Below are 26511 nucleotides of genomic sequence, written 5' to 3'. Positions count from 1 at the left end.
CTTTGAGAAGGAAATCACATACTGGGCACCACACCAGTCCACTGCTGGTATTGATTGGTACTGTCAAAGTCATTCAAATCATGGCCATTGTGAGAGGAGAGAACTGAGATAAGGCTCTTTCTAAAGTAGTTTGAGGCCACCTGAATAGCAATAGCATTAGACTTATATGCACCCCTAGTGCTTTACTGCACTTTACTGCCCTGTTTACAATGTAGAACTATTATTTGCATATTGCCCTCAGCAATCTGGCTCCTCATTTTACCGATACTTGGAAGGATGGAAGGCTGAATCAACTTTGAACCCATGAGGATCCAACTCCAGACTGTGGACAGAGTTTGCCAGCAATACTACTACATTCTAACTACTGTACCACCAGGACTCTTATGAAAGCTTCTAGCCTCTTTGCACTAATAAAGTGAATCATATTGGGTGGTCCAAATCATGTTTACTGAAGTGGAACTGCTCTGCATATAAGAGATAAGAGAGATAAGATAACCTTTATTGTCATTTTTTTTCTGTGAACACACTGGCACATAAAAAAAAAATGAAATTCTGATGCCTGCTCTCAAAATATATAACCATACACAGAAACATGTAGATGCTCTGTGTACACACACACACCACACACTAATCACAGTCCATTTTGACTACCTGTACATAGCAGAAAAAGAGTCTTGAGATTAACAAGGTTGATACTGCTGTATGGTACAATGATGCTACAGAATCTGATAGCATATCCTATTAGAATTAAAGAAGAGAACAATTTCCAAATATTGTAAAGATTTTATCAACTCCAATTCTTGTGTCTTCAGTGACCATAAAAAGCACTCATTTTTCTAAAACCCAGTCATCTGGAGATCATGTCAGAAATTCTTTTTATGAAGGGAAAGACTTTTCCAACACTTGATCAAGGCCTGACATTTCTTTCCATTACTGGCTTCCCCTGTTCTAACATTTGTACATTAGCAAGAAAGTCCAAAAGAAAAATCAATGTATAGATGTATATAAATAGTGGGCACTGGACAACACTTTGAGTTCTGATTATTGGTTAGGGACTGGAACAAGGCTAATAGCAATATCCTTTCCTTTCTACTTACAGATGGACAACATTGGCAAAGAGGGACTTTACATTTCTCATAAAGCATAAAAAACAGGTGTGTTCTTCCTTGCAAATGGCAGTGATACAGTTTATCATGCCAGATTTTCTTAATGATACAAGATTAGTTAATAAGGAAAGTCATCAGCAAAATGAAGATAATTGATTTAGTGGCAATGAGGGCAATTTTGCTTGCTTCCTAGAAAACAACAACGATGACTGCCAGAATCCAGTTTCTCGTCCAAGCCTTTGTTGTTGTTGTTGTTGTTGTTGTTGTTGTGAAAAAAAAACACCAGTAATCTGTGTCAGTTGAAAATAGAAGATCAAACGAAACCAGAATCATCTATCAATTAGTTATCTTTTTCCAGGAAAGAAATTAATTTCTGCTAATTATTAGCTTATAAATTATGTATTAACCTTATTAGCATCAAACAGGAAATTGTGCTCCGAATGCCAACCTAGTTAAATGCCTCTGATGGCAAACATTTAGTTGGACAGTTCCCTACAAGGACTTCTTGTTGGGATTAAGAGTTATCTGTAGGATAAAACTCTTTAAACCAAAAGTGGTACAACTGATCAGATGGAAAGGAAATGCAACATGACAAATCTGGCATGTAGCGTTGGGTTTTTTTGCAGGTCATTGGGTGTATACACCCTTCAGAGAAGTATAATGTGGCCACCCATTACAACTACATGTGATTTGAAATGTGCTGGTTCATAAAGTATGGAATGTTACTCAGCCATATGTCATGGTTCCAGTTCAGATAGCAATAATGTACTGAATATTTTTTTCTAAAGTATGTCTGCAAAGTATTTGTACTATCTCATTAAAGTGGAAGGTCACACTGACATGATTTTATAAAATGAAATCTTGTGGAAGAACCTCTGTGATAATTGCTCAAGTTACCAAGAAATGATGCTTCTTCAACCCCAAATATTTTCTGTTAATTTTCCTCCCATTTCATTTTAGAAATTAACATTATATTAATTCATTTTGGAATGAATTAATATTTTAGAATTAACATTAGAGTGAAGATGAGAATGTTTTACCTCAGGTGTGACTATGTAAATCAGCTCATAAATATTGGCTCAACAATAATTCCTTAGTGTCTACGTTACAACAAAGAAGGCAGCTTTGCCATTTTGATCACTGATCTAACATTTAAAACATGGTTGACTATGGAAGAACAGGAAGATGTCACTGGATCATTTTTTGCTTCTTTGCTCTGTATTCTACTCTTTAGCCAAGTATAACAGGAGAGTGGCTTCACAGCAATCCTATGAGGGAGAAATATGACTTCCTAACTTTGAACTTGGAAGACAGTTGGCTGACCCAACTACATTCAGCATGTAGTCCTCAATGGAATCATGTAGTCCAACATCTAAATGCGGGGGAGGATGCAGTGGGCTACTTTAAGGTTTTATTTTGGGGGCAATGCTCTTCAACATCTTCATAAATTATCTAGATGAGGGAATAGAAGAAATGCTTATTATATTTGCAGGTGACACCGAGCTTGGATAAATTGCTAACACTTTGGAGGATAGGCTCAAGATTCAAAAGCCTCTCAACAGTCTTCATTAAGGGGTTAAAAGAAGTGGCAGGAAGTTTGTACCCTCAGACTTGCAAGATTCTGTTAATGTAGCCTTACAATAAAGTAGAATTAGTTTATATAGTCATGTTTCCTGTCTGGTTTAGCCTTGGAGGCTTGACATCTAAGACCATCTCTTAACCTTTTATCTCTCAAAGTCAACCTCACATACCATCACGTGTAGAATTAATACATTGTTTAACTCTCTGTGTGTGTACATTCAAATCAGTATTGACTCCTGATGACTGCATGGACCAATTCCTGAAGTGAAATCTTCCTTGCTTGGCAAGATTTCAGATGTGGTTTGCCATTGACTACTTCTTAGGTTTGAGAGAGTATGACTGGCTCAAAGTCACTCAGCTTGCTTTATGCTTAAGGTGAGACTAGAAGCCTCCAGGTTGATAATCTGGCATTTTAACAACTTATTGGTTTAGCAGAGGGATGAACCACTTCTTTCCTCCTCCGAGGGACCCTGGACAAGTGGACTAGTAGTATCTCACAAGTCAGAGATGGTATGGAAATAGGGGAGGGAGAAACAATGTTCTTGAAAGTAAGGAGGTCTGTAACCAAGTTCAGATAAGCACAATTGGCTTCATATTATATACTGTAGTAAACAGGAATGCGGTGGCTCAAGTGAGATGCAGTGGCTCAAGTGAGATGCATTGGCTCAAGTGAGATGCGTTGGCTCAAGTGAGATTTGGCTAAGACACTGAGCTTGTCGAACAGAGTGAGCTCCCGTTACTTGTCCCAGCTTCTGCCAACCTTGGTGGGAAGGTAACAGCATTCCATGTGTCTTCGGCGTTTAGTCATGCTGACCACATGACTACGGAGACATCTTCTGACAGCACTGGCTCTTTGGCTTTGAAACGGAGATGAGCACCCCCCCCCCTAGACTTGGGAACAACTAGCACATATGTGCGAGGGGAACTTTTAACTTTTTATACAGGTACAGAATCTGTTTAGGGCTAATCCTCTGAATCCCTGGGGGAACTGAGGGTAGCAGAATTGAGTTCTCAGTTTACAGCCTTTCCTTCCTGGCACAAAAGGAAAAAAAAACCATGCCATCCTGTGCAGGGTTAGATGTTGGCTTCCTGAGCTGTCAGTACCAAATGATGGAAGCTCCCTTCCCTAAAATAGATACAAAGATGAAAAAAGCTGCCTCCTTCTCCAAAATAAGGCTGCAAGGGAAGAGAAGGGGCTTAAAACAAAATGATATGCTCTGAATATCTATTGGGTATTGTGAAATTCAGGCTTTTGGGTGGTATTTTAAGAGAAATGCTTCATAAAGCTTTTTTTTAAAGGGTGGGGACCCACAGATACATATGCTTTACTAAAAAGGCAGGTGTCTCCCACATGGAGAAGAACATTAAGGAGAATGTTCCATATGACCTCCTTTTTGCTTGTATATTTACTTGCTTTCTTCCGTGTGAAAAAGAAAAATGATATATAGCGCAGTGCAGAATACCCGTGAAGTGGCTCCACTTTCATGAAATAAATCAAAAAGATTTCCTTTGAATTTCCATGTAGGGTGCTTAGGCAGATATATAGCCCCCCTCTTAATGCAGATGCCAGTCTTGAATTTAACAACTAAGCTTCCTTGAGATTCCTATGGGATCTCTCCCTAGATCATTGCAAATTACATTAAATAAAGTGTAACGAAGTGTCACCCGGAATATGTATATACAGCAGGGGGCATTGATGGATAAATCCCCTTCCCTTGGAAATTCTATAAAGATAGCTTTTAGTTTGGGAAAGTAACATTTTACTCATAATGCTCAATCCTCTTAAATGCAAACAGTTAAAATAGCTTTTCGGATTTTCACTGCAATTAGCAGCAACTCACTCACTCAAATCTCCAGTCCCTTTCTTGATTTTCCTTTAAAGTTCTTCTTTCTAGGCCGGGTAGCCTTAAAGGTGCAACACATACTAAGGGGCCAACATATATTAGACTCCTACCTCAATGCAAACACTTCTTGAATTGGCTCTGCACATTTCTCTACCACTTCTGCTGTCCCTGAGCACATCCCTTGCGGTTGTTTCCATGCTATTTCTCCCTCTCTTTGGTTTCAGTCAGTGGGGCCCTTCTCCTCTCCAGCAGGCATTGCCAACTGCTTTCCCTTAAATTACCCTATATCTGTATTCTTTCCTTCTCTTTGTTGAAAAGTGAGGGGAGAAAAAACCCCGAGCTCTGTTTGTTCCAACTACCTTTTCTTGCTTTTCCTATTAAATAATGTCACAAATTTTCCCATCCAACCTCTCTCTTTCAGCAGACAGACAATGCTCCCTCAGTCAGACCTTCTAGTTCTTACTTCCATTGGAAAAAGACTTCCAAAATCCCTCTTTCTTCTGAAGCCCCCTATCTCTAATATAGCTCTATGTTGTTTATAATAGTAGTTTATCTTTTTAGAAATAGACACAGAAAACTGATGACAGAAAGATCTAGGGGTTCATTGAATCTATCCTTTGAAGAGCTTTTAAATTTTTTTCTTATAGGATGGACATCTGTTTATCCCAAACACATTTAAATTCAGTACCTTTAAATCCACTAACTCTGCCAGAAGCTGGTTCCAAGTTTTCACTACTCTTTCTGTGGAGTAATACTTCTCCAACATTAGTTTCAAATGTCCCTCCTGTTCAATTTGAGGTTATGCCCCTGTATTCTCCATTTTGGAAATAGCTGTGATTTATTAAAACTTTTTCAATCAATATACATCTTGAATTTTCTATTTCATTTTTGAAACTAGCATGGCAAGTCCTGGCTGGTAGGTGGGGGACAAGATCTGTGCCTTCTCACATGCAGCCAAATGTCTTAAATATTCTCTCAATTTAACTGGATTACATTGAACTTGTTTCATCAGTTTAACTGAACTGAATTATTAATTTTAATTCTAACTTTATATCAGCTTTTCTAACTTGATGCTCACAGATACTGTATGTTGGCATTATAGTTCTCAGAATTGTGAGCCAGCTGTTGACAACAAGACTGATAATCTGGTTTAAAGTTAGAAATCCTAACACCTGTGGAGGGCAAGATGGAGCCTCAAGTGTAGGCTAATTGGCTAAACTTTCCCCAGAATTAGAATGTAACACTTAGGAAAATAAAGATCAGATGTTCAAAGCATAGATAGCTGGTTGAAATTACAGCATTTAATTGATTTGGGCTTGGTTGGTGTGGAGAAAGTACATTTCTGGAGGGAATCATATAGACAGATGGAGCCCACATGATCAAATTATTTTTCATATTAAAAAAATATCCAGCGGGCAGAAAATAATGTCAGGGAGAAGGTTTCTACTGTAGCTTTTATCTGACAAACTCTTCAAGCAGCGAATATGGCTGTATAAAGTCTGTTCCATTATGAAAGTTAGAGATTAGAAGAGGGTGCCCATGACATCCTCTGATGATATCCACAAACCTTCAAATTAAATCTTAAAAAAAATAAATGTAAGATAGTTTCAATGAGATTCATAAGATTTTTGGGGAGTTTGGGGATGTGAGAAATTGTATGAATGACATTATTGAAATATTATGGCTTACTTTACTAAGTATTTTATTGTAGTGTCTGAAGTGGTCACAGCCCTGGCATGAGCCATTTTCTGTTGCATATAGACGCATCTCCCAATGCAACAGTTCCAGTGGTGAAATTCATTTTTTTTACTACCGGTTCTGTGGGCCTGGCTTGGTGGGCATGGTGTGGCTTGGTGGGCATGACAGGGGAAGGATACTGCATAATCTCCATTCCCACCCCACTCCAGGGGAAGGAAACTGCAAAATCTCCATTCTTGGGGAAGGATACTGCAAAATCCCCATTCCCTCCCCACTCAGAGGTGGTATTTGCCAGTTCACCGAACTACTCAAAATTTCTGCTACTGGTTCTCTAGAACCTGTAAGAACTTGCTGGATTTCACCCCTGAACGGTTCTGTTTCGCAATAAGTATTACAGACAATCCTCGACTTACAACCATTTATTGAACATTAAATGAATTTATAGAACAAGATGGCCTTGTGGCCAGCAGCTGTTTATGAAGTGCCAGGTTGGGCACACCTCATCAGTGGTGGGAGCAAGAAGCTGGCAAAGGTCAGCTGGGATGGCAGAGCATAGGCTGATAGGAAACTAAGAATGAAAGGTGGCAAAGGTATCTGCATCTGGGACTGGGCTTGAGGCAGCTACAGCTTCCTGGGGTGGCAAGAAGCCCTTTTGCACTATACTGCTGGGCCAAGCTCGGCCAGGACTTCATGCTGCACAACAACTTTGGGGCTTCTTGCAGCCACTGCATGTCAAGAAGGTCCTTTACAGTTCTTGGGGCTTTGTGCACCACTGCTGTGGCTTTCTGGGGTAGAGCAGCTTTGAGCCATGCTGTTTGGACTTTCCAAGGCATGGAAAATGTGCACCATGCTTATGAGCCAGGCTGGGGTTAGTGGAAGCTTTCAGGGACAACTGCAGATTTTTGCTACACAGTGGCTCAGGGGCATCCTGCCATCTCAGAAGCAGAGTGTACCAAGAAACCTCTAAGCCACAGTGTATTCTTTCTCCAGCCTCCCTGTGCTTACACACCCTGCACACTCTTTTCCTGGCCTCCCTGAGCTCGTGCACATTACAACACTGTGTTGTGGTCTGCTGGCGGCCTGTGGAGCTGGTGGCAGAATCGGACAGTGAGGACGTTGGGGAGGAACATGGGCCAGTCTGAGGAAGGCTCAGATGAGGGCTCTGTGTCAGAGGCAGAGAGGAATCCAGGGCCCCCATAAGACATAAAGGAGGAGCCAAGGCAAGTGAGCCTTTGCAGGAAGAAACTTTGTTCATTCTGGTTGGTTTAAAGTCTAAAGCTCCGTTTTGACTCTGTGCTCTTGCAAAGCTAATTGCCAATTAGGTCTTTGGCAGCATTTCAAGGGAGATAATGGTGGGTGCTTATCAGCATTATCCTGAAAGACTTTGGCAGACTTCTGTTGGACTCTTTACAAACTATTTGGGACTCATTATGGGCTGTGACTGAACATAATTCACAGCTTTTGAAATAAAAAGAGGGTTTTGGGACTAAATGTGTTCTTTTTACTGTCCCAGGAAGCCTAGGTCAGAACAGTCACACCGCTCATGCACAGCTGGTGCCAGGCCTCCCCAAGCTTCTTGCACCTTTCACACCTTCCATGGGACTCCTTTTACTACCCTTTTAATGAGACTTGCATTAGAGTTATGACGGCAACCGGGACTACCAGGACTGTCATTGCTAAGTATTGCAGTCATATTGCAGTGGTATTGTGTTTTACAACTGCATCGCTCAGTGATAGAAATTGTGGTTCCAGTTGTGGTCATAAGTCGAGGAGTACCTGGCTATTGAGAGTTGACTGTTGCTGAGCTTTTAAGAAAATCTGAAAAGTATTGTCTAACAAAACAATCCTTTTTTCCTATGAAGACATTTTTAAGGGAGCAAAACTAATTATATTGTTGTGATGTATGGCACCACTTTAGAATCTCAGAGGAAATAACCAGATGAATCACAGTTTCTGAAGGCAGATGAATCTTATCTTTCCTTATCCCCTGCTTCTTTTCTTATATTTGATTCGCTTTTATTCTAAATAATACATTGTGTTTTTATTAAAGAAATAAAGACTTGCTTTTCTTTGTGGTGAGTTTTGTTTATCAAGATAAGATGTAAATTGTGCATCAGAAAAAGCATAAACATTACTTTGTCTTGGGAATATTTTTTTTCTGCTAGAAGCTTATAATTAGAAACATATAGCATTCAAGAGTCCTATTTAGAATGTGGCACAGTTGTTTGTATTTCCAAAATAATGGTCATTTCATTTTCCATGGAAGCCAGATGGTGGTGGCAGTAATAGAATAGAATGAATGAAATCCACCCTTTCTGTAGTTTCGTGAAAATGATTGTATGCATGTCAAGGAAACCCATATTTAGGCTAGAGATGGATGAATATCATTTCAGCTTTTTGTTTTATAAATCTGTAATTTTTTTGTCTAATTCTTCCATTGGTATGTTCTTTTGTTCCAAAGATAGCTTTTCTAAAGAAAGAGCACTGTTTATATGTTTTTGACCATGTATAGTTTTGTAAAAAAATTCCCAATATAAAGAAAAAAAGGATTTAAAACTCCTTCAGATTCAGCATTACTCTTAGCACTTACATGAGTATGTCTCTATAGATCAGCAGCAATATAGAAAATGATTTTCAGAGTTTTTTTATCTGCAATGTGATTTTTTTAAAATTGAAATTCCTTTCCAAGTACTAGCTGGGTCTGAACTCATTTTGTTTCTCTGGATCAGCTAAAGCTAGCTAGCTGCTTCCATCTGACTGCCTGTGTTGTAACGTGACAGCTTTAAGACTTGTGTGCTTCAATGCCAGAGTTCCTGAGCCACCATGACTGGAGGAGGAATTCTGGGAGTTGAAGTCCACAGGTCTTAAAGCTATCAAGTTTGAATACCCCTGGGGGCTTTTTTTTTCTAAATGGTTAGGGGTGCAAGGGTCTTGTAACCTGACAGCTTTAAGACTTGCGTGCTTCAAATGCCATAGTTTCTGAGCCAACATTTTGGTTGCTAAGCAAGAGCGTTGTTAAGTGAGTTTCACCACATTTTACAAGTTGGTCACGCCCACCCGGTCACATGGCTGGCAAGCCACTCCCACCCAGTCATATGGCCAGCAAGCCACTCCCACAAAGCAGGCCACACGTACATAAGAGGTTCTAAAAATTTTTGAAACCCACCACTGATCTTAGCTATATAAAAATATCTAAATCTGATGTCTGAAGTATACTTTGTGAAGAAAAGATGTGACATGCGGTAGGCCTATGCGCACACTTATAATAAGAAGAAAATATGGGCAAGCTAGAAAGATATCAGAATTTTATGCTCTCTTAACCATATATGACAAATTAAAGATAAAAGGCCAGTGTTTTGATTCCCTTTTATAGGTAATCCTTGATTTATGAATCCACATTTCCTTTGTAAGTCAAGACAGTCATACGTTGAGACTGACATGTGACCGATCTGATTTTATGACTTTTTTTGCAATAGTCATTAGGGTCGTTAAGTGAATGTGGTGATTATTAAGTGAATCAATTCATTCGTATGGACGGTTTGTCCCAAACCAACTGAAAAAGCCAGAAACCAGCCCAAAAGACTGGAAATCATCAAAACGAATATTGTAAATCAGTCACATGACTGTGGAATGCTGCAACCAGCCATAAAAGTTTCCATGTGCCTGAAATGTCATGTGACCAAGGAACATGGATGGACCAAGGAAGAGCCGAGGTGGCGCAGTGGTTAAATGCAGCACTGCAGGCTACTTCAGCTGATTGCAGTTCTGCAGTTCGGCTGTTCAAATCTCACCGGCTCAGGGTTGACTCAGCCTTCCATCCTTCCGAGGTGAGTAAAATGAGGACCCGGATTGTTGTTGGGGGCAATATGCTGACTCTGTAAACCGCTTAGAGAGGGCTGAAAGTCCTATGAAACGGTATATAAGTCTAACTGCTATTGTTATTGCTAAGAGGTGTCACCATCAGAACTCTAGCACTGGTTCATAAGTAACTTTTGGAGGGGGGGATGTCTGTTGTAATTTTGAATGGGTTAAACAGGGAATTGAAGTTCATAGGTCTTAAAATTGTTAAAGTGGGATACCACTGGGTTAAAAAATGCCACCCATCAGGAACCTAGAAGTGTGCCATCTCTGTGGCAGTGCCTGTCCTCTAGAATGAGGTCCATCCTCCCCGCCACGAAATTCAAATGGCCTACACCTTAAGCTTCGAGAGAGGATGACTGATTACTTAGTATTTCTTCCTTTCTCTTCCCCAATAGTTTTGTTTTCTTTGCCATCATTGTTTTTCAGTCTTGTGCTGTTTTTGTGGATTTTGTGTTGTTTTTTGTTTTTAAATATCTTCCCAGAGATGCTAGGAGTCAGGCAGCAAATAAATAAATAATTAATACCAGTATTATTAAATTATTAAAATCCACCTCTTTCCCTGATTATATACAAGTACCATTTTCTGCTCTGAGGACTATATTCAGTGATTATATTTATTTATTTAGCATGTGGCATTCAATGGTTACTTCATCCAGGGTAAATCCTGTCAGATGAACCAAGAAGCTGCTAGCTCTCTCGCTTACGTTTAACAAATATTTGCATTAAATTGTTATCCTACCTTGTCTCAAAGATCAAAACATTATTGTCCTTTTTTGTCCTCATAGCAATTCTTTGAAGTAAGTCCAGAAAATGGCTGGCATTGTTTCATCCAGCCAATTTTCATTCAGCCTAGGCACTTTTGCCAATACCTCACATAATACTTGAATACAGGTAGTCCTTGACTTCAAACCGCTAATTTAATGACCATTCAAACATACAACAGCACTTTTAAAAAGTGATTTATGATCATTTTTCACACTTATGACCATTGCAGCATCCCCAAGGTCATGTGATCAAAATTTGGGCAATTGGCATGTATTTATGATGGTTTCAGTTCCCCAGGGTCATGTGATCATCTTTTCTGCCACAGTGGCACAGTGGTTAGAGTGCACTATTGCATGCTACTTCTGCTGACTGCTGGTTGCCTGCAATTTGCAGTTCAAATCCCACCAGGTTCAAGGTTGACTCAGTCTTCCATCCTTCCGAGGTTGGTAAAATGAGGACCCAGATAGTAGGGAGCAATATGCTGACTCTGTAAGACTGCTTAGAGAAGGCTGTAAAACACAACTTAACAATTGCAGTGATTCACTTAACAAATGTGGCAAGAAAGGTGGTAAAATGGGGCAAAACTCATTTAACAACTGTCTTGCTTGGAACATGGAAATGTTCTGCTCAATTTTGATCATAAGTTGAAAACTACCTGTAGTTCATTTAGGAGAACTGATTTAACCAACACAAAATACGTTTGAGAACTGGATTCTAAACTGAAATGGGACATTTCCATAGACAGGCCTGCACTACATGGGACCTACCAGGCAACTTTGTATGATCTCTTGGATTTTTTTAAAAAGTAAATAAGTTCAGCACTTTGGATGTCCCAAAAATCACACTAACATCTCCAGGCCTTATGGATGCCACCAGCTCCAGTGCTGCTGACACTCTACTAATTGTCAAAAAGCTGACTGATGCACTGGGGATTCCTTTGTGGCCTGGAATTATTTTTAATTTATCAGTGTGATTCTTTTGTGAATCCTGCCTTGGATTAAGTATGTAGCATACCATTAGCCCTTTTGAAACTGAGAGACATTTCTGATATGGTTGTCTTCAGGTATGACTGGGCCAGTTATGGAGGATGGGTGCCGTAGTTCATTTTGTGTCATGTTTTGTGTGTCTGATTACTTTCTCTGTGTCTCCATTAGAAGAGTTTGCTGCTGCTTTCCCCAAGGATGTATCATTAGATATTAATTAGTCTAGGTTTTTGTCCCTAAGTAATCCCATAATTTCTAGTGTCTTTTAGAATTCCATTATATTTCATTACACCTCTACATCTCTGCCTTAGATCAGCCACACAAATCCACATCTCTAAGGGTTTCTCTGATATTACTGCTTGAATGCTTTATCATAGCTCTGTTTAATACATGCAAGACTGAATTTTTCATTTTTTTCCAAAGCCGATATGTCCTAATTTGTTTTTTCTTATCCCGTTAATGATATATGAAGCCTTAATTTTCTTTTATTCATTCTCATTTCCCAAATTCACTCTTCCTCTAAATCATCTTGCTACTCTCTTAATAACATTCCAAATCTTCCTCTCTATCCACCAGTGCAGACGTTCGCATCTCTGTTGTATTAATATCCCTCAGTTAAAATATCACATTCATAGACTCACAGCATTGGAAGGGACCATGGAGATCTGCCCAGGGCAGGAATGACAAATCCCATCCCAGACAAATGACTGCCCAAATGACTCATTGTCAGATAATTCCTCCTTAGTTTGGTTCTCTTCATTTCTTCATTGATTCTTGTCCTAATCTATCAATCATCAATCAATCAATTTTTATTTGGTCACAGACCAATAGTCTCATAAATCTAACCTTTGGCACTACAGAGAATAAATCCATATCTTTTTTCCTGTAATAACTTTTCAAGAATGGAAAGTTTGCTATAATGTCTTCCCTTATCCAGCTCTTTTTTAGACTAAACATACCCAGTTTTCCATATGACAGGTGTGGTATAACCAGTGCAACATGAAATGGAACTATCAGTTTCCATTTTCTTGATATTGCATGTTTGTTGATAGCACTTAGCAATAGCACTTCAACTTGTATACCACTTCATAGTGCTTTTATAGCTCTCTCTAGCGGTTTACAGAGTCAGCATATTACCCCCAACAATTTGGATCCTAATTTTACTGACCTCGGAAGAATGGAAGGCTGAGCCAATCTTGAAACGGCCAGGATTGAACTCCTGGCAGTGAGCAGAGAGCTAGTCTACAACATTGCATTCTAACCACTGCGCTGCCATGTTTCATTGGCTCATTTGGCAGTTGCAGTATATTGTTGCCTCATGCTGATGTAATAAGTTAATAGAAAGTTCCAGAAAATGTTGGAACATATGGGTGAAATTTTATAAAAGTATTGTAGGATTATACAATATTCATTGTTTCTTGATTAAATATATTTCACTTTTCTACTCTACCAGATTTTTCAAGCAGCCTACAAAATTTAGAATCATGCTAAATCTAGGAAAAGATTAAAATTAATACTAAAGTTAATAGGTATTTAAAAGGTTTCTGAAAAAAAGAAATCTTTACTGCTTTTTTTTTTAAAACCCATAAAGTTGGGGCCAAATGCAACTGTTAAGGAAGTGTGTTATATAACTGAGGGAAATAAAATGAAAACAAGCCTCTGGCAACAGAAGTTTCTTCAAAATAACTCCTCTTACAAATCTTAACAGACCCTCAAAATTGGAGCAGTATTTCCTCAGGTACTCACTTCCTAAATCGAGGCGGTGATAGTAAGCAATAGTAACTCTTTACATTGTTACTCGTAGTAACTTTTTAAATTTTTCTGGATAAGCAATTGGCAACCAATATAGATCTTTCAGTTTCAGTATCATACTACCTGCTCCTTGCAAGGGTTAGCAGCTGAACTGCTTCATTTTGCACCAAATCTAACTTCTAGGTACTTTTCAAAGATAGCCACTCATACACTATACTGCAGTCATCAATGGGATCTACTGTACTACAACTCTTACCAAATATGACTGGCTGAGGAAGGGTTACAACTGGTACTCTAGGCATAAGTAGGCAGTGAAAGCTGTGGTTTTCCATCAACCAAGTGTTTGGGGGATTGGGATTTTTTTTTTTTTGGACCATTTCAGCATTTTTGGAGCCATTTATTTTTCATTCTTTCTGTTTAGAAAACTGACTAAGGAATGATAGCAAAGTCACCCAGACCTCCTTCGCTCATGCCTTCCAAAAATATAAAATCTATCGTGTCCCTTATTGCCTTCAGGTAACCAGATAACTAGTTGCGACATGACCATGGTTGCCATAGAGTGCAGGAAATTCTGAGGCCTGTGACTTTGCGGGTCGATCTTTTCTTAGACAGGGAATTTAGATAAGCTATTGCCATGCTTGAAAAATAGTTAGAAGAGAGGTTTTGGAGTTTTAGCAGTCCATTAATAGTTCCTATTACTAGGAGTGCACCTACTTTTTCATGTAGATTTCTTTGAAATCTAGAAGAAAACATCACATTCCATAGTTCTGCCAAACTTTTAAGATATTTAAATTTAATAGCTGGAGCAGGGGGGTTGTCCCGTGAGCCAGTTGTGGTTGATTGTTGGAGAGTGCTGGCTCCTGTGTAAGGCACCTGCATTGTGATTGTTGCTGTGGGTGCGGAAGGGGAGTTTCCCCTTTTGCCCTGCCTTTTTCTCCTGTGAGCTCTGTGATTTACCTCATGATAGTCCTGTTAGCCTGGCTATCTTGTTTAGTGCATCCATCCATCCATCCATCCATCCATCCATCCATCCATCCATCCATCTATCTATCTATCTATCTATCTAGATGTAAAATGTATTTATATAAAACTACAAGTTTGTGTCCTCATCTCTGACTTCATTTGGACATTTGCTCTGCTATTCCTCACACAAACTCTTTTCAATTAGTCACACTTCAGAAATAAAATCTGGATTAGATTTAGACTTAGAATAACTTTATCATCACTTCGAATGTACACTAATCGGCATACATTAAAATGAAATTTCATTGCATACAGCTGTAAAAGGGTCACCACCTCCAATATACACTAACTAAACATGACAAAATAAATAAGTAAATACAAAATTATGCATATATATGTGTGTATGTGTGTGTTCCAGCAGAACTCTGGAACGCCTCGATCATTCAACCAAACCTGATACACAATGACTTACCTTCTGGAAACAAATACTGCGGGGGGAAGACACCCCTAACACCCCTCGGGTTGTGTGTTCTGTTAAGATACATCCTGTTGTGCCTTAAAATGGCTTCTGCTGTACTGCCTTAACATGGCTTCTACTGTACAGCACAGTGGATTTGCTGGGGTAACAGCTTCACAGTACTCCACAAGGGTGCCACCTCTGGTAAGGGGGAAAATCCAACATTAGAAATTATGCTTCTGGGATCACAGGGAAAACATTTTAACTAATTTAATTGTTGCCGAAATCAGGGCTCAGGGAGAAGTTGCTCTTTCAGGCTTCACAGTACTCCACAAGGGGGCTCCCTCTGGTAAGGGGGAAAATCCAACGTTAGAAATTACCTTTGGTCCTGACAATTTTCCCCTATAAATAAATACGCTGGCAACATCAGGTTATCGGCTAGTATATTATATGAGACAGAAAAACAACACAGTCTAGCTTGGATGTATATATACATGGTGAGAAAAATGAATCTTGCGAGTTTACCAAACAGATTGCTTTAGTAGTTCAAGGTTTCAGAACAAACAAAACGTGGATGGATAAAGAGATAATGTTGATCCATGTCACTGTTCTATTCTAGCTCCTTTCATACCTTCCCAGCATAGGAAGTTTTTTATGGCTGGTCTGCCACTTCTTCTAGCACCTTCTTTTCCCTCTTTTCTGGTCTGTGACTGTAATAAAAATTAATTGATTGATTCTTTTCCCTCTTTGCCTTCAGAGATCCCCATTGGCAATCTACCAGCCCAACGCCCCTTATATCCCACTACCTTGCCTCTTCCTTTACCCATAGAGGTCCTAGCAGAGTATATTCCAGTTGTCCGTTTCGTTCCTGAATAGGGTTACCAGATATCCAGCAAAAAGAGGATCTGTCCTGCTTCCCCGCCCCCTCATGATGTCTTTCCAGCTAACATAGCCTTAAAATCAAGTATCATCTGGCTCTTTGAATGTTTAGTTTGTGCGTTTTATTTTACTGTTTTCACAACAGTAATAGTTCAAACTTCTGTGTTTTGCAGCCTGGTAAATTGTAGGCTCCCCCCCCCCCCCCTTCATCTCTAGACAAGAGTCGACAGCTTAGCTTTATGTCATTTAATTTATTTCCTGATTCCAGCAATCAGCTTCAATCCAGCCCCTTAAATCTGTGATCACTGTAATCTGCAGATCACATGACTCATTGTATGTTTCCATGGTGAAATTTAGAAAGTGTGTCATTGGCAATTCTATATTATTGCCAGAAGGTCTTTTGAAAAATCAAGATTTGTTGGGAAAATATTGTGATTGAAAAGTCAGTTTTTCCGAAGCTGGGAAAAGTAATTTTATATATATGAAGGCTGACATACATTATTTTGCAATCATGGGATGTAATTTTTGTCTCAAATGCCAAGAAAGTTACCATATTTTTCAAAGTATAAGATGCACCAATGTTTTGAAGAGGCAAATTTTTTTTAAAAAAGTTTTTGCACTTTGCAGACCTCCCAAAAACGGCCCATTTTTCATGAAAACAGGCCTGGTTTTTTTTCTTCAAAAAAGGGCATGCATAGCCTTTAGGAGACTTATAGAGGGCTCCTGGGGGTTGGGGGGCACAATTGAGCAAAAAACGGGCTGCTTTTTGCTCATTTCTGACCTCCCCAGCCCCCAGGAGCACTCTATAAGCCTCCTAAAGGCTCTGCACGGCAATTTTGGTGAAGGGGCGGGGTTTCTGGAGACAAAAAAATTCTGTATTCAATGTATAAGACGTACCCAGATTTTCAGCCTCTTTTTTGCGTCTTATACTCCGAAAAATACAATAGTAAATAGTTAAAGTATCCTCCTTCCCCTTGCCCATTTGTCCTCCTATTCAGTAGACCAATTTCCAGCTTTCCCTGTTCCGATATGTGATATCCCTATTCCCAGAGCTCCCCTGCTTGCTTTCCTCCCCTGCCTCTTAGCAGCCACCTCTGCGATCACCACCAGTATCTTATCTGCCTTCCCCCAGTTTTTCCACTATTTTGCTCTCCTCAACAACTGCCGAGATCACAACTTGTCTCATACCCCTTGGCTGGCCTGCTCTCCAGTCTTACAGGATTGCTGACAGCTTCTGCTTTGAGTTCCAAGCTCAGGAAGGTGATGGCGTCTGTTGGGTGTGTATGGTCATAAGTCAGATGCTGCAAGGAATCATTTGCTTCAGGTAATAAACTGCAATTACTACTAAGGCTTTCAGTCTGCTTAGGCCAGTGATGGCTAACCTTTTTTGGCTCCCATGCCAAAAGCAGGGGGAGCACAGGGGGGGTTGTGCGTGGGTGTGCCACACCCATAATGCTATGTGAGCAACCTAGTGTGCATGTGTACGTGACCAGCACCCCTCCCCCACTTTTGGTGTGGTTTTTTTCACCCTCCTCAGGCTCCAGAGGCTTTCTATGAGCCTGGGGAGGGGAAAAAACAGCTTTCAGGGAGGCTTCTGAAGCCTTCAGAGGGCCTCCGTGGGGGCTGTTTTGCTCTCTCTCGGCTTCTAGAAAGCCTCTGGAGCCTGAGGAAGGCGGAAAACAGCCTGAAAAGAAGGCCGAAGTTGACAGGGCAATGCCTTGCATGCTCTAATAAATGGCTCCACGTGCCACCTGTGGCACGTGTGCCATAGGTTCACCATCATGGGCCTAGGGCATACCGTTGTCCTTTCAAGCAGTGCTTTCATCTCTAATGAGTATCTCTCTTTATGGTTTCTTCAAATTAAAGCCTGCATTGTACCAGTTCTTTCTCCTCCCCATCCTGTCTCTTGCAGTTTTTCTGCAATTTATCATATATGCTCTCCCACATTTCTTTTTTCATTATTGCTGTTTTTATTTCTTCCCTTTCTATCCAAAGAAAATACTGGGTTGTGCAAGTCTTCCTGATTCATCAAAGACAATGGGCATCTCTTTTACTATTCTTAGATGACTTTGTGAAGGCAGGTGCTGAAAGGGTTGATTTCAGAGGTCAATGTGGGGGAAGGGACCTACTTCAATCTTAAAAAATAGTGCAAAAGTATAAGACACACAAAATTAATAAATAAATTGATATGGTACCAGGAACAAGTCAGTATTCATATTCCCCCCCACTCCTGATTAAAGTATCACGCTAGAAACAATATTTCATCAGCAGCATTTACAAGGTTGTCTTTGTTTACCTGTATGCTTTCTTAATATACAATATAATGGGCAGTGAAATGCCGCACAATATGTATAGTCTAGAATCTAGATATTAACAGTTTCCTTGTATTTTCTTCAATGGAATTTTTCTACAGACAACCAATTTTGTAATTTGTAATAAATTATGTACTGTTAATTTCTTTAAAAGACATTGTTATAAATATAATGGTAAGAATTTTCTAGAACACAAACACAGATAGTCCTTGACCTATGACTACAATTGAGCCCAAATTTTCTGTTGTTAAGTGAGACATTTTAAAGTTAGTTTTGCCCCATTTTACAACCTTTCTTGCTTCAGTTGTTAAATAAAACACTGCAATTGATTAGTTAGTAACCTGGTTGTTAAGTGAATCTGGCTTTCTCTTGATTTGCTTGTCAGAAGGTTGCAAAAGGTGATCACATGACCTTGGGACACAGCAATGGTCATAAATCAGAACATAAATAAATCTGTCAGGTATCAGAATTTTGATCACATGATCATGAGGATGCTGCAAAGGTCATAACTGTGAAAAATGGTTATAAGTCACTTTTCAGTGCCACTGTAATTTTAAACAGTCACTAAATGAACTGTTGTAAGTCAAGGACTACCTGTACTGGAATTAGAATAAGGCACATTTCTTTCCATTTTTCACATTGATAATGCTGAAAATGGAGAATATTAGGAATGGAGTAGCTGAAACTGATTGATATGTATTGGTGAAAAAAATATGCAGATTCAGGCATATCAACTATAAAATCAGTACAGTTACGGTCACGACCGTAATCCATTGCAGGACTTTGGTCAGTACCAGTTTTGGTCATGACTGGAAGCAAGACTGACTGTGTATGTGTGCACAAAAAAAAAAAAGGTGTGGAAGGGGAAATCACTGCAGAGGGGAAAATCGCCAGCCAAGGATGTGTTCATGAACAGAGTGAAACACTTAGCAGATTTTTTGGTTGGCACCCGATTTGGTCATGGTCAGAAGTGTTAGTGCCCAAGGTTCCACTGTACCTTTTCACAAACATACCATTGCAAAAGGCTTGCAAAAACTCTCTGGATGTTGCATTAGGATGATCTTCTGCTTCTCTGTAAACTCATCACTGCTGTATAGCTTGAGAATTCCTGCCATTAGAGCTGAAATTTATAACCTTATAAAATAATGTTTATAAGCCACCCAGAGTCACCTTATAAGGGAGATAGGTAGAATAAAAATTTAAACAAGCAAATGATCTGCATGTAGTCCTATTGAGTCCTATTCCAAAATGATTTTACTTTATTCTGCTGCGGTATAAGATCATGTTGATTATAGATCAGTAGTAATCTTATGCAGAATCTTATTACTTGCTTCCTCAACTCACATGGAAAATCAATGTTCTTCCATTTCTATCTCCTGCTATAGGTGAAACTTGCATGCTGTTTAGATTTGCTGCCCTTCATTTCTTCCTGGACAAACTGTTACCTGAGATAGCCCTCAAATGTAGCTTTGCAGGCTTTTGGGAATTTGTGGAACACTGTGTCACATTACTAAAATAACACCAACACGAATTGAATGTATTGAGGTTTTGTTTGTTTTTTTCTTCCTGAAGTTTTGCAAGTTTTGGAAAAAGGAGAGGCAAATTCAGTGACTGATGAATTTGGGGCAGAGAAATCATGCTGGTTAGTTGATAGGTTCAGCTAGTGTTTAACCGGGGTTGAGCAGAGTCTGGCTAAAGCTTTTCTCTGTGAGCTCAGCTGGATACTAAATGTGTTTGCGGTTCGTGGATGGTGAGGACAAAGTGGGGAAATCATTAAAGTGTGTGGCAGAGCTCATTAAAGACTTCATTCTACAATGGAGTCATCAGTTTGATGCAACCCTGTGGGATGGATATATTTCTCCAAGCAGTTATACTTGAATTGCTATTTGTATAATGCAGGAGGACGTGCTTGCTTTGCTTATTCAAATGTGATGCCTGTGTACAATTTGGTCATAGCTGCATTTTTTGCTGGCATGAAAGGGAATTATGATATGGGCAGTACAATTTGAGCTGTCTATTTTTAAAGCCCTTCTTGGCAATTGGCATCAGCGGCCCAATTGTAAGGTCAGACTTCCTTGGAATGCAGGCAGGCATTGTGCCATGTTGTCAGATGGGCAAGAGATTAAAGAGCACAGCCCTGCTGTGCTGTGTGGGCCACATTGGATGCCGAACAAGACACATTTTGTATGGCAGCTTCATTTTAATTTCACTGCCCTTTGTTTTTGAGATGTCAGTTGCTAATCCAGCTTGTGGATTAGGGTACCTTCTTGGCACAATTTGCAAGCACTATTCATATGACAAGAGTGTGTGTATGGTGGAAGAGACCCTTTGTCTCCCATGGTACTCCAACCCCTTCATTGTCTGTCTGAAAAATGAAATGTTGTCAAATCCTGCTTGGTGTATGAGAACTCATTTTAAAACATGGTGCAGTGCAAATTTGTATCAGTCATGCTTTTCATGTGCAGTTTTCTTAAAGACAATGATGTACCCTGGGATCTGCTTTCTCATTTGCTTTTGAATACCACACACAGATACCCTGCGCTCCAGTTTTCCAGCCATAGTCTGGCACTACTTTTTATTCTTCCTCCATCATATTTTAAGTGGCTTCCAGATCACTGCCACACTAATTCAGAGCATGTGCCCCAACCAGGGGTGGGTTTCAGCAGTCACTACTGCTGGTTCGCTTGTGGGCGTGCCCTGCACGCTGCACGTGCATGTGTGCTGTGTGTACATGTCAGAGGTGGGTTCCTACCAGTTCGCACCTATTCGGTAGAACCGGTTCGTCAAATCTACTGAACCGGTTAGAAGAGGTTCCACCAGTGGACCCGGAAAGCAGGCCACACCTACAGAAGAGGTTCCAAAAAATTTTGAAACCCACCACTGGTACATGTGCAGTGCAATATAAATTGCTCTGCACATGCACAGAAGCAAAAAACAAGATGGCGCTGCCTATGGTGCCGCCCAGAGAATGGGTTTGAGGGCATGGCAGGCCTGGGTCGCTGCTGGTTCCAGTGATCCAGGCCGCCAAACCACTAACAGTTTGGCCGAACTAATCACACCAGGATAGTGTGATTTAGGATTCAGTAGGTAATGTTTTTCTACCTATTTACTGTCTGTTTGGGTTTTTCTTTCTACAGTCAACTTGATGCCTGTTGACCTCATAAGGATTTTATAAGTATAATGGCACTGACAGCATTACCTTTTTTCTAATAGAGTTCAATGTCATGCATCATTTAGCACAAAACTCGATAATATTACTTCTCTTGTTCAGCAAAAAAACCACACCACGCAAGCAGGTATTTTGTTCACTAAATGACCTTTGTGTTATATAAAAGAGAAAGGTAAAATGTTTTATATGTTTTAGATGTTCCCTCTCAAAAGTTACATCTATAGCAGAATAAAAGTTTTACTTATTTTATACTTTGGTTTGCTTCTATGTCTATGTGTTTTCAGGAAGGTTTAAGAAAGAAGATGGAAAACCTTGGCCCATGTGATGGATTACATGACATTATATTTAGCCCTTGACTTAACAACCACAGTTGGAACGTGTTTCTAAGCAGGGTGGTTGCTAAGTGTTTAATTTCCAATTTTTTTTTTTGTTTTGTTGCCATGATTGTTAAGCGGTTGTTAATACAATTGTTAAGCAAATCCATCTTCCCCCATTGACTTTGCTTGTTGGAAGCCAGTTGGGAAGGTCACAAATGGCAATCACATGATCCCAGGATGTTGCAACTGTCATAAATGCATGTCAATCACCAAGCATCTGGATTTGATCATATGACTGTGGGGATGCTGCAACTGTCGTAAGTGTGAGGACTGGCTGTAAATCACTTTTTTCAGTGCCAGTATAACTTTGAATGGTTGTAAATCAAAGACTACCTGTACTGGCTAAAGGAGAAGATTGATGGTATTTAACTGCATGAAAAACATTCATTAACATTACAATAACAAAACGGAAACATTCCTTCCACTATGATTATTTTGCCACATTCTGCTCATGATATCAGCATTTACAGCTGAAGAGCAAAGTTCAAGAGCCAGTGCAGTATTTATTTTGTTTATTTATTTTGTTTTTTTCCCATTTCTTAAACCAACCCAAAGTTCTGTGTTAACAAAGCATAAGAATAATAGTGATAAATGCACATAGCTCTGAGTTGAATTGCTAGGTGATTGTTCTTTTCTGATTTTGGAGATATGATGTTACCTCGTCTGGTAATAACATATCTGCTGCAGGAAACCCAAGCATGGAGAACATTAAGAACCCAGGAACATTCATAGATAAGATATGTGTGTGTGTGTGTGTGTGTGTGTGTGTGTGTATGTATGTATGTATGTATGTATGTATATATATATATATATATATATATATATATATATATATATGTATATGTGTGTGTGTATATCTATATCTATATATATGTGTGTATATCTATATCTATATCTATCTATCTATCTATCTATCTATCTATCTATCTATCTATCTATCTATCTATTTAAAGTAACAACCCCTGGTAAGCCCCAATTATGGGAGGAAGCTAACTGCTTCCATCATCTGTCAATCAGCTCGTCACAAGAGTCCATCACGACAGAAACCCAATATTTTTACTGTAGCCTTTGTTATATTTGTGTTTGTTTTTTTTTTATTTGTGCTGATAAATAAATAAAGGGAGACTAGTATAGATCTATTTCAAGCTATTTAGCTCTCATCAGCTAGCCATACCCTTACTGGGAATCGAACCTGTGCTTTATTGCATCTTAGGCCCTTGCATTCCCAGTAAGGGTATGGCTAGCTATATATATATATATAAATATTGGTTGCAATAATCTCAGGGTTTTGGGGGTGTTGAAATTTTGAATCATATACAAGTCAATAATATTGATTTAAGAAATAGAACATTCCTTCTAATACAAAATTGCAGTTTTTTAAAAGATAAAGTCAGAATATAAATCTATCCAATTTTGCTAAATGCTTGGTTTAGATTCAGAAGTTTACGTTCTTCAAAATGAACATCTAATGTTTTATTGTACATTCTCATTATTTATTGATTAAAAACCAAAATTTAGGGTACCATTTCCATTGATTAATTAATTATCTCCCACTCTTGGTTTCTCTGCATGTTAGTGTTGGGAAGTTTAGCATTTGCTTTTGTCAATACATCATGAATTTGTATCTTGTTTCGCTTTGGTAATAGCTTTCAGTAGTCTATTGAGAGCTGTTAAATCAAAGGAAAATAGGTCCTTGAAGACTACTTTTGAGATTCTCTTTGTACATAAGCCTCATTGATACAAGCAAGACTTGCTATCCAATTTAAGAATTAGAGCATGGCCTCCATCAACTCTTCTAGAAGCTACCATATACAAAACTTTGTGACCTATTTTGCGGGGTGTTGTAGACAATGTTATATGAAAGACTAAAACTGTTGTATCATGAAAATAGAAAATATTGTTGCTCTATTGTTTACTGGTCTGTTTTTCTTTCTTTAGCTCAGCAGAATTCACCAAAAATCCATGAAGGCTGGTGGGCTTATAAGGAGGTGGTCCAGGGAAGCTTTGTTCCAGGTAATTGCTATATTCATTATTCAATCATTATGTGAATTGTTGCTATTTTATTCTGATGTACATCATAACATGTAGTGTTGGCTTTTATGTTCAGCTATTTCAGAAATTTAGATACATACAGCTGTGCACTGTAACAAAAATAAGAACATAACTCAATAATTGGATTGATTCTATATCTCTTAATTTAAATGAAGCATCATACAGTAGTTACATGTATAGAAAATCTTGTGGTTTTTTTTAAACTTTATTGATTTTCAAATTGTGTTTCTTAAGTTGGAGAGAAAAAAGAATCTGCCCCTGCTTTTGGCTGTCATTTCCTATATTCAACTAACATTGAAATCTGTGGAACTCTTTATTTCTATAAAATTGTTTTTAAATCTTCTGGGGATTCTCAGAAAGGTATAACCAAGGAGATAGAAAGGAGTGATCCTAATTAAAGGAAAAATATTGGAAACGTACTTGATCGCTGTGAGGCAGAGCTGGTTCTTGTTTTTCTGTACTTAAACTATTCTGATTAGTCAAAAGTTTGAAGTGTTTTATTTTCCTCCTGTTAACTCAGGCTTATAATCTCTCCTTTGCCACCACCACCACCATCAAGGTGATATAGGCCCCAAACCCAATTGACCTTCTTGAAATATTTTTAAACCTGGTTTTGTCAGAAAACTTGGCGACTCCATGTAAATAGGGATCCCACAAAATTATTACATTGTACATAAGACTTTGAATGTATTCCATGGTTTGGGTATTTTCTGTATTTGTTGGAATTGGTCAACTCCTCAGATAGCTCCCTATCTCTCATCTATTGCAGAGAGAGGTTAATTTCAGAAAATATTGACAGGGGGCAAGGCTGGACATGAAAATTGGGCCAGTTTTGGTAGGCTGCCACATTCCCTGCTGCCTCTGCTCCCTGCTGCCATCACTGCTACCCTCCCATGGACAGTCAGAGGGCCAGATGTGTCCTGCAGGCCTTAAAAAAACCCATTTGGAAACCCTTTTGGAGAGAGAGGGGGAGAGAGAGAGGGAGGGAGGGAGAGAAAGAGGGAAGAGAGGATGAGGGAGGGAGGGGGAGAGAGAGGGAGGGAGGGAGGGAGGGAGGGGGGAGAGAGGGGGGGAAAGTCAGGTTGTACTCCAAGTGATCCAAGAACATTATCCACTTCCTTGAGAGACCAGCTGGGAAATATGGCTTAAAATAGGCTGGCAATATAAATGCTGCTGCTTTGGCAGCTGGAATTATGTGGGAAAATAAGAGTATAGCCATTATGGATGATGGATGGCCTTCAGTCCCTGTCTCTACTTAACAGATTTTCTCTAATTCTATGCTGGAATATGTGCACTTTGGAAGACTCTACATAATATGCAGTTGTTGCTTGATCTCCTTCATAGTTGTATGAATTGGCCTAGCATTGCAAGTCTTTTGGGAATTATAATAGCACCTAGACTTATGTACCGCTTCGTAGTGCTTTACAGCCTCTCTAAGCGGTTTACAGAGTCAGCATATTGACCCCAACAATAATGTTTGAGAGCTTCTATTTAAATACAAACTTTAATGTTTGTTCCATACATAGTAGGAGATTTACGAAACTTATTTTGTTTTCTTTTCCATAGTTCAATTTCCCTCACTGGGAAATGTGCAATAGACTACTTTGCCATACTCTGAATGTTTAATTTCTTGTCAGAAGTTGGGGTAAAGGGACAGGAATTTTACTTACAAGTACATACAGATTTGCATTTACAATTATATTTAATATATTCAGTGGCCTTAGTTTAACAAACTATACATACACAGCACTATACAGACAATTTCAGAGGGAGAGTAACTGTTTCATTCCCTCATTCATGCAGCTTCTTTCTGTGCTTTCAATTTTAGGGTCAGTTCTGTTCTAGGGAGGAGAATGAGAAGAAGGAAATGCACAATTTTTTTTAGCTCCTTGGATTTCAGCACCATTCTTAAACCATATTTCACTGATAACCTGTTCTGATCTCCAAAACCTGCAATTATTTCCACCTGCCAGTTTTCTCAGTTGATCTCTCTCTCTCTCTTGGGTCCTATTTGCTCCTGCTGGGTCTCCAACTGCAAATCCATCCTTCTTGACTCATGATGGCTCACCAGTCCATACCACACAAAAATAATAGCAGAAATGCACAACAGCTCCTTCCTTCATTACTTAATGCTCCTGCCATTTTATGTGTTTTCAGCTAAAAGGCAAGGGTTGCTTACTTGAATTAAGAATCAGGCTTCTTAATGTCTATGTGACATTGAGACTGATTTTGGCCCTCCTTTTTCAATCCCAAGACCATCTGGATAACTTAACCTGCCATCCCTTGACCACAAGAACTTATGTGAGGTTCATTATTTATTACTAGTCTCATAGTCAGGTTTGAGATTTCCACACATCATCAAAGTTTGGCCTATTTGCTTCTTTATGAGAAGCTTATATTTGACCCAAATATGCTTTTTTAAAAATAAATGCCATTCATTTAGAGTTTGAGATATAATCCTGTCCCCCGCCCACTCACTCCCACACAATTTAGAGCAGAAAGCAAACATACTGAATATAACTATTATATGTTAACTCCCCGAGAATCTTGAGCAAGTTTTAGTATTTTAAAAATACTAATGGTCTTATGTATCTCCTATGTAGATACTGTATCTCTTCATAAAATGAATTTGTGAACTCCATTGTGGGAGGAGGATTTTACTAGATAAAGAAGGCCGTATAGTAAGTGTCGTAACTTATCTTACATCATCAT

General features: G+C 39.2%; 1 protein-coding gene across 1 annotated transcript in view; it reads left to right on the top strand.

Moving 5' to 3' along the window:
• Positions 1 to 26511, top strand: part of CA10 (carbonic anhydrase 10) — a 395119-nt gene that overhangs the window by 58389 nt on the left and 310219 nt on the right. The window contains exon 2 of the mRNA XM_032211105.1: positions 23686 to 23760. Coding sequence (XP_032066996.1) covers positions 23686 to 23760 — 75 coding nt within the window. The remainder of the gene's footprint in view (positions 1 to 23685; positions 23761 to 26511) is intronic.

The sequence above is a fragment of the Thamnophis elegans genome, chromosome 2 (assembly GCF_009769535.1).
Source record: "Thamnophis elegans isolate rThaEle1 chromosome 2, rThaEle1.pri, whole genome shotgun sequence".
Taxonomy (NCBI): domain Eukaryota; kingdom Metazoa; phylum Chordata; class Lepidosauria; order Squamata; family Colubridae; genus Thamnophis; species Thamnophis elegans.
Note: the sequence above shows the minus strand (reverse complement) of the source record. Positions and strands in the feature narration are given on the sequence as shown.